At 47.8% G+C, this 14,096-nt stretch overlaps 1 protein-coding gene across 1 annotated transcript in view; it reads left to right on the top strand.

The window, feature by feature from the left end:
* Nucleotides 1-1,546: 1,546 nt before the first annotated feature.
* Nucleotides 1,547-14,096, top strand: part of LOC107115288 (putative IQ motif and ankyrin repeat domain-containing protein) — a 47,679-nt gene continuing 35,129 nt past the window's right edge. The window contains exons 1-3 of the mRNA XM_015416966.1: nucleotides 1,547-1,623; nucleotides 8,427-8,537; nucleotides 8,964-9,097. Coding sequence (XP_015272452.1) covers nucleotides 1,551-1,623; nucleotides 8,427-8,537; nucleotides 8,964-9,097 — 318 coding nt within the window. The 5' untranslated portion in view covers nucleotides 1,547-1,550. The remainder of the gene's footprint in view (nucleotides 1,624-8,426; nucleotides 8,538-8,963; nucleotides 9,098-14,096) is intronic.

The following is a 14,096-nucleotide window of genomic DNA, read 5'->3' as shown; positions in this document are numbered from 1 at the left end:
AGGATCCCCGGGGTGGTGGTGGTGGGGGTGGTGGGGGTTTGCTGGACACCACCAGTGACCAGAGTCCAGGACAAAAAGGCCGCTTGCAGCCAGGGATTTGAGCCAGAACTCTCCACATATCGATTGTGGCCACTCGCTGTACTTTTTCATTTGTTGAGATATGAATGCTCCTCTGGGGGGGTTTTGCTGGACACCACCAGTGACCAGAGTCCAGGACAAAAAGGCCGCTTGCAGCGTGGGATTTGAGCCAGAACTCTCCACATATCGATTGTTGCCACTCGCTGTACTTTTTCATTTGTTGAGATATGAATGCTCCTCCTTCCCTCTTGGCTCAAGGTGGCTTAGCAACTATAATTAGAACATTTCAAATGAAAACCAAGAACAAGACAACAGACCCCACCAAGTTACCTCCACCCACCCACCCACCACCTGCTCATCATCACCTGTCCAAAGTCTGGGCCAACATTCAAGCAAGCCTTTTAAGCCCCTCCTGAGGACCCCCAGCCAGGGAGCTCCACGCAAGCACGGCTTCAGGGCTCTGCTGGCCTCCCTAAGTGGGGGGAGCAGAAGACCACCGGTGGCCCACGGGAACAAAAGGGGGGGGGGAACATTCCTTTGGATAAGTGGCCCCCCCCCCGGCCATAAAGAGCTTTAAAGGTCATGACCAGACACTTGGACCGAATGTGGAATGGTGAAGTCGCAGCCACCCCCTTTGGACTCCTGGTGGGGTTTTCAAGGCAAGAGACGCTCAGTGGCGCTTTGCCATTCCCTGCCTCCACCTAGCAACCCTGGACTTCCTGGGTGGTCTCCCGTCCAAGTCCTAATCCAGGCTTAAGGTTAGCTTCTGAGATCAGACGGAATCGGCTGCCCTGGGCCATATATAGCTGTTTTAAACTAATGAGCGACATGTATTCTGATTGAGTAGCCCTGGACAATGAAAGGGCTGCTGCGTTCTCAGACAGCTGCAGTTTCCGGGTTGTCTTCAAGGACAGCCCAAAGCAGAACATATTACAGTATTCCAGCCGTGAGGTTAGAAGAGCGTGGATCAGCATGGCCAGATTGGGTACGAGAGGATGCAGCTGACAGAAGGAGCTCATGAAAATGCAGTTTTAAATCTGGACAGAGCCTGCCTTTATACAGTTTTAAAGGACATACTGTAAAAATGTGGAATTTAATATTTTCCCCATTTTATAAACCTAGCAGCAATATTGTAGGACTGACTGGAATGAACTCTAGCAAGTGCTGCTTCTTTAACCTCGTTTGTTTTGGCTTTCGTCTTTTGTCCTGTAACTGCCCTACCCCACAGAAGGAAACAAGTTCAGCAAGAGGGGCTTGGGCTCTCGTAGTGAATGGTGGAGGGGGGGGGGGGGGGGGGGGGATTGGACCAGATGGCCTGCATGGCCCTTGCCAACTCTGTGATTCTGTGGTCATTATTTCACATGAAATAGCAGGCAAAGGGCCATTTATCTGGCTGATATTTATAATTAGATTTTTTAAAACATTTTGATTCCTTCAATTCCCCCCCTTGTCTGGCCTGTTAAGATCACCGAATGAATGGGAAGGATGCTGCCCAACCAAACAGTGGCTCCAGATTCCAAGATGACCTCCTTGGCTGTTCCACAGGTAAGAAGTTGGGTGGCTGCTGCCCACTGGGAGGGGGGGAGGCTCTGTTAGATCCATGTGATGTTCCTTGAGGCCTGGCAGCTTTAGGGAGATAAACTATGGCACAGGGAGAGGGGCTTGCCCTGGGGCCGTATATCTAGGATGAACTCTGAACTGCAGGCTCCCAGAGTCTTGCTAAGAGAATAGCTGCCTGGTAGGCTGGCCGTCCTACAGTTCTGAATAAAAGGTGTTTTTATGAAGGGACTAGGATTGGATTGTAGTGTATGCCGGAGCTGAGTACTTGTAGTATCTTGCTCATTTTGCATTGGTTCTGCTTTTGTAATTCTGGTTTTTTGCATTGTTTGACATACCGTGCATTATACTCCTTTGTGTGCTCTACATGTTTGTAATCCTAGTCCTGTTGAATTGTTTATTGGATGTCTGTGCTGTTTGATGGCTTCATTTTATGCAGTGTCATCAGCCTTGAGTCTCGGTGAGAAAGGTGGGCAATAAATAAGGTAAAGAAATAAGAGCCCCCGAGGGGTCAAACCAGGGTGTGTCCACCTGGTCCAGCGTCCTGTTCCACACAGCTGTCGTCAGCCAGTTGCCCTGGAGGGCCAACAAACAGGACAGAAAGACCAAGACTTTCCCCTGGTGTTACTTCATAGCGTTGGCTTTCAGACATATACTGGCTGTGAATGTGGAGGTTCCCTTTAGTCACCATGGCTAGTAGCCACTGATGAATCACTCCTAAATTAATCTGTATAATCCTGCTTTTAAAGCTGTCTGTGGCAATGTTCCCTCTAAGCTCCATAGTGTTATGAGCATAAATTCTAACTTGTGAGCGAAAAAAGTCAGTAGCATTGAAGTTGTAAGCAAGTCTTCTGAAGAAGACAGAGTCAGGATTCAAAATGCTCTAGATAGGCTGGAACAGTGGGCTGAGACAAACAAAATGAACTTCAATAGAGAGAAGTGCAAAGTCCTACACTTAGGAACAAAAAATCAAAGACACAGATATAGAATGGGAGGGACCTGGCTTGACAGCAGCACATGTGAAAAGGATCTAGGTGTTCTGGTTGATCGCAAGCTAAACATGAGCCTGCAGTGCGATGTGGCTGCGAAGAAAGCTAATGCGATCTTCGAGTGCATCTACAGAAGCCTTGTGTACAGATCACGGGAGGTGGTAGTTCCGCTCTATCCTGCTATGGTCAGGCCTCACCTGGAGTCCTGTGTCCAGTTTTGGGCACCACATTTGAGGAAGGATGTTGACAAGGTCGAGCGTGTCCTGAAGAGGGCAACCAGAATGGTGAAAGGGTTGGAATCCAAGTCTTACGAGGGAAGGCTGAAAGAGTTGGGTCTGTTTAACCTGGGAAAGAGAAGGCTTAGAGGGGACATGATTGCCGTCTTCAAGTATCTGAAGGGCTGTCATGTAGAAGATGGAGCAGATCTCTTCTTTCTTGCTCCAGATTGCAAGACTAGATCGAATGGGTGGAAACTACAAGGGAGTCGTTACCAGCTACATATCAGGAGAAACTTCCTAGCTGTAGGACTGGTTGAGCAGTGGAACAGACTGCCTCGGGATGTGGTGGAGGCTCCTTCACTGGACATTTTCAAGCGGAGGAGGCTGGACAACCATCTTTCGGGTATGTTGTAGGGCTGTCTTTCGGCCATGCTCCTGCAGAGTGAAGGGGGCTGGACTAGATGACCTGCAAGGTCCCTTCCAGCTCTAACATTCTATGATTCTTACATTTGACTATCGCATAAATTACCTTTTTAGATTATATTACCTTGTAAAAATCTCTGAATGAATATTTTTAAACAATATTTTAAGAATAATTTAAATATTATAAGAGAAAACAGGTGCCCCCATTCTTCATTGTTTCCAATGGAGAGGAAAATGTCTTAGTGTGAGAGCAGAATCATAGAATCACAGAGTTGTAAGCGGCCATACAGGCCAACTAGCCCAACCCCCTGCTCAGTGCAGGATCAGCCTAGAGCGGTGGTGGCGAACCCTTGGCACGTCTGCCAGAGAGGGCACGTGCCATCGCCCCAGAGCCACGGCGGGAGCAACCACAAGGCGAAGTGGCCTCTCTGTTGGGGCCGGGCTCGCTGGAGCGTTGCTCCGGGAGAGAGGAGGCCAGGGGGCGGGGACATGTAGCAAGCCCCGCCCCCTGCTCCCAGCAGCCTTCCCCTCAGTCGGCCTGGGAGGAGTCAGAAGAAGTAAGGCAAGTTGTGAATCCTCCCCCACCTTTACAGGGCCTGGAAAGCCCCCCCCAACCCCGTCTTCCCAGGACCGTGCTAAAGCGCGCGGTGCTGGAAAGGCCCACCCCTCTGCTTTCCTTGCCCGCGCTGAGGGCAGAACGCTCAGCTGGGCCTCACCACCCCCCCTCCGCTTTTAGGTAGCAGAGCAGAGAGTCCAGTGGCACCTTTAAGACCAACGCTTGTTCAGATGGGAGAGAGGATCTGCATGGCCCCCCCCCCCAATTAGGTAGCAGAGCAGAGAGTACAGTGGCACCTTTAAGACCAATGTTTGTTCAGGTGGAAGCTCTCTGTGAGAGCAGATCTGCATGTGTGTGTCCCCCCCCCCCTTAGGTAGCAGAGCAAAGCCAAGGTTAGACAAAGTATCAGCGTGCATACAACAGCAAAAATCACATTAATTGTTCAAAAACATGCCAAATGCAAACTTTTACCTTTCAATAAAAAGTTGTTTGTATCATTGAAAGCTCTATTATTGTGTTTTTCTTTTAAGACAAAATATGTTAATGTATGAGTTGTTTTTTCTAAACTAAAACCTCAGTACTCAGGTTAAATTGCCATGTTGGCACTTTGCGATACTCAAGTGGGTTTTGGGTTGCAGTTTGGGCACTCGGTCTCTAAAAGGTTCGCCATCACTGGCCTAGAGCATCCCTGACAAGACAATGACTCAGCCCTACCCACCTTCTGGAGTAGATATAAATTTACTGCCTACCATTTTCTTCTGTTAGAGTTCTCTCAGCCCCACCCACCTCACAGGAGGGTGTCTGTTGTAGGGAGGGGAAGGGAAAGGAGTTTGTCAGCCGCTCTGAGACTCCCTTGGGTAGTGAAGGGCCATGGGGTATAAATCCAATCTCTTCTTCTCTTCTTCCCATCTACCACCTCTTGCCTATTGGTCAATATTAAGTTGAGCATGGCCGCACCACTCGCAGCTTCCACCACCATTTGATGAAGCTTAAAATCCCTGAGCTGGCAGCTAAAATTTTGTATGCCAGCACCCCTAGTGCAGCTTAGAGGGGACTGTGGTCTGTGGTAGGCCCATGGCTGCATCTGCTGGCAGTGGGTTCTACAATTTAATTACTTGCTGAGTAAAGAAGTTCTTCTGACTTTCACCACCTGCAGAAAGATGCAGTGCTCCTGAAGATGTCACAGGGACTTAAGTCTTAGGATATCTTTGCTGTAGCTACTTACTGTCTGGAAGGATTGTGCAGTAGGTCACTAGCAGGTTGGCTGCAGTTCAGAGGCCAGAGGGATTTTCTAAAAAAACTGGATTATTTATTTATTTATTTATTCACATTTTTAGCTCGCCCTTCCCACAAGTGAGCTCAAGGCGGGTAACAACATTTCATTTATACAAAATGTATTAGTTAATACAGTAAAAATTAAAATTTAAAACATCATCATAAATATTAAAACGGTGGTCACCAGCTGATAGCAAAGAAATTTTTCCGGTTGTGGGAGATTCCTGGTCCGTGATGAAATATAAATAATGGCCAGTAGTTGTTGCATAGATGACAAAATAGCAGAATGACAGAAACCTCAGGGAGGCCATGTGTGGACGCCAAACGTCTGGCGGAACAGCTCCGTCTCGCAGGCCCCGCGGAACTGGAGGAGATCCCTCAGGGCCCCACCAGGTGGGGGCCAGGGCAGAGAAGGTCTTGGCCCTGGTCAAGGCTAGACGGACATGCCCTTTGGGCCAGGGACCGCAAGGAGGTGTTGACCCGTGGAGCGTAGTGCTCTTCAGGGGGTGTGTATACACGGGAAGAGGTGGTCCCTCAGGTACGCTGGATCGTGGTTCCTTTCAGCCTAGTGCCTTGGTGGCTTATTGCATTACCATCTCAACGCTTAGCAGATCAATGGGCTTATTTTTACTGATTTATCGTAGGTGGCAGTATGCAGAAATGCAGTCCAGAAGGAAAAGGGCAGGGCCCCAACCAGAGAGTGTTATTGTTGTGGTTGTTAGCCATTCAGTCGTGTCTGACTCTTGGTGATTCTATGGGCCAGCTCTCTCCGCGTTTTCCAATCTTGTACTGTACTGGGTCATTTCATGCTCAGGCTGGTGTCGACTTTTATGGTGCCTAGCCACTGTGTTCTTTGGCGGCCCGGTTTCTTTCTGCCGCTCACCAATCCAAGCATAATTGCTTTTCCTAGTGAGTTCTTCCAAATTGATATGTCTGAAATAAGTCAGTCACAGTTTTATGATTTTTCCTTCCAGTGACATGTCTGGTTTTATGCGCTCCAATGCTTGCTTGTTTGTCACCTCTGCCGTCCAAGGAATGCACAGGAAAACGGCGCACTCTAAATTCTGATAGTGGGGCAAAAGCAAAGGCATGGTAGAGGCAAGGAAGGGAAGAAAGGATTAGTGTGATCAAGTATCGTTGCTCGATCTGCTTTCCCTTGCCAGGCAGAGGGCTAGAAATGGTAGAGGTTGTTTCTGAGGGACAACCAGATGCTGAGATTAAGGCCAAAGGGAGATGCCACTTAGCCAGCGAGTGGGTGGCCTGGCACCTCCACCAGACGGAGGCAGATCTCAAGGTTTTCAGTGCTGGATAAGTCCCAGTCCATGTTCTGTGCAGGCAAACTTCCAAGAGTTTCTTTGCACTTTATTCTGAGTGTTCTTCTGAGTAGGAACTGAATCATTAAAATGCTGACAAAATGAAGAAGAGAGAACTGCACATGCTGTCCTTGAGTGGAAAGTTGGGACAGAAATTGATAACTTTAGTTAATTAGAACAAAGTCTGAGTCCAGTGGCACCTTTAAGACCAACAAAGTTTTATTCAAAGTGTGAACTTCCATGTGCATGCACACTTCTTTTAAAAATTAAACAATAAAAACCCAGCACAAAAGGGATTCGGTGCCACCATTCCTCACTTCAAAGAACAGCAGTGTGCTCATTTTGCTCCAGTGGGCCAAAGAGATGACGCCAGTGTCGCCTCTGTGGGGAGTGACTGCCACAGTCTTGGGGGGAGCAGTTAAAAATGCCCCCCCGCCTGTTTATGGACACTATCAAGCTTCCTTCCACCCTGCTTGGCGAAGAAACTCCTAGCAGCGGCAGTCAGTGTGGAGAATTTAGGAGTTCCTTAGGAGAGGAAGTGTACACGGGTTCTTGGGAGCTGCAGATATCTGGAAAACTCAGGAGAGTTCTTGCATTGCGTGCTTGATAACTGGGGGCGGCCATGCATGCCCCTGCCTGCTGTGTGGGTTGTTGCAAAGTAGTTGTGCGAGCGAGACTGGAATCCGCTTGTTTGCCACGCCACACTGGTTAATGCTGATTTTGCACAAATATCAAGAGTTGATGCCATGGGAACTGGAGCAAATCCACTTTGCATGCTAGTTCCTGATCCTGCGCACTCAAAAGTCCAGCTTTGCATGCCCATAGGCCTTGATAAATCAGTGCTTATATCTTTCCTAGGGATGTCACGTGTTTCTCAGCAAACGTGTTTTGCAGATGAATTTACTTTGTTCACCATTCATAATCTAGCTGTAAACCAATCCAGAGTAGGTTCCTATTGCGTTGAGCAACTTGAACAGCTGCTGAACACTAAGTTTGCAGCAGCCCGTTGGTCAGGTGCTGACTCACAGATGATCAGCAGATCAGCTGGGTGTCAGGTTCTTATCCATCCCCCTCCCCTCCAAGCTGGGTGGGGACAGAAGCAATGTTTTTAATGTCTGCGTTGCTAAAGGGAGGATGGAAAGAGCTTCTTTTTCTTCTGACTTGCCAAGCTGAGCAGGGACAGATTCAGTGCTTTTAAAATCTGCATTGCAAAGGGGGGGGGAGTGTAGAAAGACCTTGTTTCTCTCTCCCTCCCCCCAAGCTAGGTGGGGACTGTGGCAGGAGAATACGCAAGACAGGGAAGTTCTGTACTCTCTGTTTGGTTCTCTCCCATAAGGCTTTGCAGTAGGCTATTCAGCCTGGCAACACACCCTGTACTCCGCTCTAAAAGAACTGTTTACATTTCTGAGTTCCAGCCTCAAAACCAAAACATCTAAATATGAGGACCCATGGCTCCAAGCACCGGCCTTGACAGGGAGAGTGTTTTTAGCCTAGTAATATTGACTCCGGTCAGAGCCTTCTGGTCAGAAAAGGGAGGGGTCTGGGTTTCGTCAGGACCATCCGATTTCTGTATTGACAGCTAATCTGGATTCTAAAGGTATTTAACACCAGTGTTTGAGATGCTAAGGGCCCTCTGCCAACACCGTGGTTTGGTCTTGCCAGAGCAGATGGAATGCATTCCTAAATAGATAATAATTCCTAAATGAATAATAAGTGCACTGTTTGTTTATAAGTCTTGGCTTATCTGTTCCCTTCTGTAAAATGAGTACTGAAATTGCTACTTGCTTGAATACTTTGCATTATGGCTTTAAATTTTCAGTAAATCATTTTAACCTTGGAACGTGTCTGTCTGTCAAACTGCCAGTTTCAACCCCCCTCCCCCCCCCATCAAGCCAGCTGGAGATGGGATTCCTAGGAAAAGCTCCTGGACTCTTAATTCCCCCAACAGGGACAGATGAAATTCCTTTAATCTTGCAAATGGGAGAGGAGAAGGAGCTAGTTTTTCTCTTTTTTCCAGCAGCCCGAGCCATCAACTTGGGGTGGGAAGAAGGGAAAGAAAACCAGCTGGGCCGTGTTGTTCTTCACTGGAGAGTTGGAGTGGAAGCCTTCCTACAGATGTACTTCCTTGGTATGGGTTAGGAGGGAAGGGAAAGTAATAGGCTAAGTCTGGTAGGCTAGGAGAAAACCCCCCAGATGTATCTTCCTTAGAGCCAGCTGTGGTGTCGTGGTTAAGAGCGGTGGACTCTAGTCTGGAGAACCAGGTTTGATTCCCCACTCCTCCTCCTCCACACGAAGCCAGCTAGGTGACCTTGGGTCAGTCACAGTTCTCTCAGCCCCACCTACCTCACAGGGTGTCTGTTGTGGGGAGAGGAAGGGAAGGCAATTGTAAGCTGCTTTGAGACTCCTTCGGGTAGTGAAGAGCGGGGTATAAAACCAATTCTTCTTCTTTTTCTCTTCCTCTTCCTCCTCTTCCTAAACCACTGGCGAGACTTTCAGTGCAGCATTTTATAGCTCTGCTGGAGTCCCGCCTGCTGTTTTTCTTTCTGTGTCTCAGAGCAGAGCCATGAAGTGAAGGCTGCCCTAACTCTGCAGAGCGCTTTCCGCCGCCTCTTGGCATGTCGTGAGAGGGCAAGGAGACTGAAGGAGCAGCAGGAGTACAATGAGTTAATGGAGCGCCTCCAGAGAGAGGTGAGGCAGGTGCTGGGGTTTGCAGGCAGCTCCTGCCTTGGGTGGCATTATGTTTCCTGGATTAGCTGGTGCCTGTGTGAACACTCCGTGGTCCTTGTCATGAAAGTGTGATGGAGAAGATGGGAGTTGCCACCTGCACCCGGTCAGTGCCTTTTCTGTGTATGTGCCGGGACTGTGGTGCTGCAGAAAGCGTCTCCCTGGCTTGTGGTTTAGCCGGGTAGTTGTTTTATCCCGCTTTTCTCCCGCTGTGAAGGAACTGATTTGCAAGCCTTGCTCCTGCTTGTCAGGAAAGTTCCGTGGCCCTCCTGGGTCTCTGCCCAGTGAAGCAGCCCTTTCCCTTACCCCTGGGAGTATCTGCTGCTGGGTTGACTGGTACTTCCACCCTCCTGGGTCTCTGCCCAGTGAAGCAGCCCTTTCCTTTACCCCTGGGAGTATCTGCTTCTGAGAGAGTATCTGCTGCTGGGTTGACTGGTACTTCCAGCCCTCTGGGGGGCACAGCTGCTTAGAGGGCTCCTGCCTGGTTGTCCCATCCCCAGCTAGCAGAGGGGACCATCTTCTGCCCTTATAAGGGGTGGCTGGCTCAGTGGCACCGAGGGAGGGCGTCAGGCATCAGAAATACAAGGAGGTTTAATAAACCATTGAAGGGAGGACCCACGGCTCTGCACAGAGATCAGGCTGGGCATGGAGAAAAACAAAGGGTGTAAGTACACAGTTATCTAAACCCTAACTCTATTACACATTCTCAACAGTATTAAATTAGGAGTTGCAGCCTTTAAAAATCCTCCATTACCTTAGTTCTCAGAGTCTGGGATTTCTTCCCATTTTCCCTTGATGTGGTCAAGACAGGAGTTGCTAGGTGAAGAGCCAGACTTCCATGTTCTTGTGTTCTTTTAAGAAACATGAACCTGCCAGTTGTCATGACCTGCCAATTTATAATCTTTCCTTGGGAGTCCATCTTTTTTTGAGATCAGTCTTAATCTTCCTGACCCACAAGGAAGATACCTTGGCTTTCCTAGTGTCTGTTCTTTAGGTATGACAACTTAGCAGAAGTGTTAGGTGGTTGCCTTTTGTCTCAGTCTGTAACCACTGAAGTGTTTTATATTTGGGGCTTGATGACTCATCCCTCACTTTTGTTGTTGTTGTTCTTGTTCAGTCCTCTTTTGGCCAGCTTTGAACTTGCAGCCGGGCTCCAGTATGTAGACAGAGTGTTGTCCCAGTGACTGGGATATAAATGTAATCTCTGGGGTGAGGGGCATTTCTTCTTCAGTGGGGGAAGGCATCCGGACTGGTTAGGTCATGCCTCCACTCACTCCAGGGAGGGTTATGCAAATTTTTGTATGCCTTCTTTGGTCCCAGTGAAGGCCCCCTCCCAGTTTGAATAGCCCTGCTGCTCCAGTTGGAAGTTAGAGCCAGGCTCTCACTTATAGGTTACTATAAAGCCAAAGAAAATGAAACAGGAAAAACAGAAGGACAACTTATCTGAACTCCGAGTGGAGAAGTTAACAGATGGATTCATCAGCCGGCAAAAAGATCCAAGGCTCGGGGTCTGTGGGGATGAGGAACAAGAAGCAAGATAGGTCCCCCCCCGCCCGAGGCAACGGGCAAAGAGGAAGGACAGCAGATTGCTGTGCTCATCCTGACAGCCACAGGAAAGAGAGGGGACGCATCTGAGGCCGCGGAGCCCAGCTCAATGGCGATAACTCTGGCAGCTCCACTGAGGTCGGTGCAAGAGCAGTAGGAAGCTGCGAGCCGGCTGATCGCAACAGAGCAGGACTGCAAGGAAACAACCACGGCGAGCAGGGATACAGGGCTTGTTGCTGGCCCTTCAGGCACGCAGAGGGGTGAGTGGAGCTGAGCAGCTCAGTCCCAGCAGCAAACCCCTCCTTTCCCTTTATTTATGGCCAGGAGAGCAGACAGGGGAATGGTGAGATGGGACCCATGCTCTTCCCTATGATACTGATGGCCTTTTGTCTTATCAGCTCTTCAACCACAAAGGTGTCTGACAAAGAAGAAGGAGAATGGTCTGAGGAAGAGTTAGATAAAGTAGACAACTCCACCAGACTGTTCCAGGCAGGTCATTTTCAGAGACTGCTCAAGAAAGTGGTCACTACCCTAAATTATTCCTTGGAAAAGCCAGACAGACCCAGAAGAGTGGCATCAGAGAACCTTGATGAGGGCTTCCATTTTGGTGATATAATAGCGGACGCATCTCTCGGGAGCTCCCGAGGACGCGATCCGTGAGCCAGTGGATGGAGAGGGGGTGCGACTGTACGCGACACCCTGGAGCCCTTGCAATGGGTTCCTAGCCATGGGGTGCTGAAGATTGCCTCTCCCTCGGCACAGTGCCTGTGGATTGAGGCACTCTGATGCCCCGATGGTTCTTTTTTATTATTATTATTACGGTCAGAGACCCATTAAGATGCCCCAATGGTCTCGCCGCTGTGTTCCAGTATTGGACTCAAAGACACACACCGGGACAAACGAGTGGAGGTCGAGCGCTTTACACGTTTGATGGCGAGATCTGTTTGATCTACATTGAGAGTGAGTTTGGTTGAAACGAGTACCAGAGAAGTGGCTGAAAGTCCCCCCTAAAGTAAGCGAGGGGGGGCGGGAAACCCTTCGGCGGAAATAAAAATGGATTCAAAGCATGCCTTTTAAAGGGGGGTGGAATTAAAAGCAAAATGGGACTACAGTAAGAAACTTACAAAAGAATTACAGGCAACTTGCAGACTTTAGAGACTTTTGGGAAATTTTTAAAAATGTAAACAGCTTCAAAGATGTTGCTGAAGAAGACGGAGAAAGATAAGCAACCGAAACCTAAGCCTCCTTCAGGAAGTGCCAGCCCAGCGAGTGCGGTCACGTGACTGGATGTAACCATAGACTTCTCTAAGATGCTAACAGAAGCATTGCGACCCCTGCTAGAGCAAATGATGACACTCAATCAAAACTTCTCTGCACAGCAACAGCAACTAGACAAGACTATAAAAAAACAGAGCAAACAGCTGAGAATCTTAAAGAAGTGGATGCCAACACCAAAAAACTCAAAAAGCAAATGCAGGAGATGGAAAAGAAGAGAAACTCTGATGAAGCCCAGCTTTTACAGCTTCAAATGGAAAAGGCAAGCTTTACACTGAGATTTCAGGGAGTTCCTGAGATTAAAGGGGAGAATCTTAAACAGACTATGAGTGATGCCCTGGGACCTGTTGCAGATTTGAAAGCGGATTTTCTTCAAGGCGAGATGGATTTGATCTATAGATCATATTCAGAATACATAAAGAAAAATAATCTGCCCGGTGAGGTGGTAGTTAGATTCTCCAGAAGACATGTGAGGGATCAGATATTAAAAGCAACAAATGGAACTACCCTTAAAATTGATGGCAAGGAGATAAGAGTTTTGAAAGATATTCCTTTTGAAATAAGGGAAAAAAGGAAAAAATACAGAGACCTGTTTCTACAAAAGAATAATATATCCTACAAATGGATTGTACCTGAAGTCATACTCTTCAAATTTAAAGATAAGAGGGAAAAAGTTGACTCTGTTATGAAAGCATGTGAGTTTTTGCAGCAACAATTGGATCCAACAGGGGAAGAGGACTAGAAGAGAAACAAGGGGAGTGATGATGAAACACTTACCGCAGAAGACTCGGATTTGGAACATGGGGCAGCTGCCCCCAAGCAAGGATATCAATTGAGGGAAAGAAGAGGCAAATGAGATGCTAATTTTCTCTGAAGTTTGGGTTTTGCTTCTTAATATTTAATCGTTCTTTTGTAGTTCTCTTTACGAAGTCAGAATACCTGGACTTGAATTATTTAAGCGACTTCAACGATCACCTTCAATGTAACAAATTATTTTTTTTTACTTAAAGCTATTTTATTGTAATCATTATATGTACATCACCTCTTGGGTTTTTAGTGGCTTATCTTTACTTTTTCCTGTAGTTTATAGTTTCCCTTTCCTTATTTTCTTGTAGTTTTTTTGGGGGGAAAATTGGAGGGAAAAAAAGAGAACCTTGATGAGAGAGGTTTTACCAACCCCCCCTGAGAGGCTGATGGGGTGTCCTTTTCCAAAATCATTTAAGGAGGTACTGCAAACTGAATGGGATGTACCAGGGTATAGGACCTCATTGCAATCTATTGCCAAAAAATTCTGTGTCTTACCAGAAGAGACTGTGCAGGGTCTAAAGGTCCCGTTAACATAAGAACATAAGAGACGCCAACGTTGGATCAGGCCAAAGGCCCATCCAGTCCAACACTCTCACACAGTGGCCAAAAATACCAGGTGCCATCAGGAGGTCCACCAGTGGGGCCAGGACATTAGAAGCCCTCCCACTCTTGACCCCCCCCCAAGCTCCAAGAAGACAGAGCATCACCTGCCCTATAGTCCCTATCTATACCTTGTGGCTAATAGCCACTGATGGACCTCTGTTCCATCTGCTTATCTAATTCCCTTTTGAAGCCGTTCATGCTTGTAACCGCCACCACTTCCTGTGGCAGTGAATTCCATGTGTTAATCACTCTTTGGGTGAAGAAGTACTTCCTTTTATCTGTTCTAACCCGACCGCTCAGCAATTTAATGGAGTGCCCATGAGTTCTTGTATTGTGAGAAAGGGAGAAAAGTACCTCTTTCTCGACCTGCTCTTTCCCATGCATAATCTTATAAACCTTAATCATGTTACCCCTCAGTCATCGTTTCTCCAAGCTAAAGAACCCTAAGTGCTTTAACCTTTCCTCATTGGGAAAGTGTTCCAACGCTTTTATCATTCGAGTTGCCCTTTTCTGCACTTTTTCCAAAGCTATAATATCCTTTTTAAGGTGTGGTGACCAGAACTGCACACAGTATTCCATAAGAACATAAGAGAACATAAGAGATGCCAATGTTGGATCAGGCCAAAGGCCCATCCAGTCCAACACTCTGTATCACACAGTGGCCAGAAATACCAGTGCCATCAGGAGGTCCACCAGTGGGGCCAGGACATTAGAAGCCATCCCACTGTTGACC

This window comes from Gekko japonicus, unplaced genomic scaffold, assembly GCF_001447785.1.
Source record: "Gekko japonicus isolate JY-2015 unplaced genomic scaffold, Gekko_japonicus_V1.1 scaffold505, whole genome shotgun sequence".
NCBI lineage: Eukaryota > Metazoa > Chordata > Lepidosauria > Squamata > Gekkonidae > Gekko > Gekko japonicus.
Note: the sequence above shows the minus strand (reverse complement) of the source record. Positions and strands in the feature narration are given on the sequence as shown.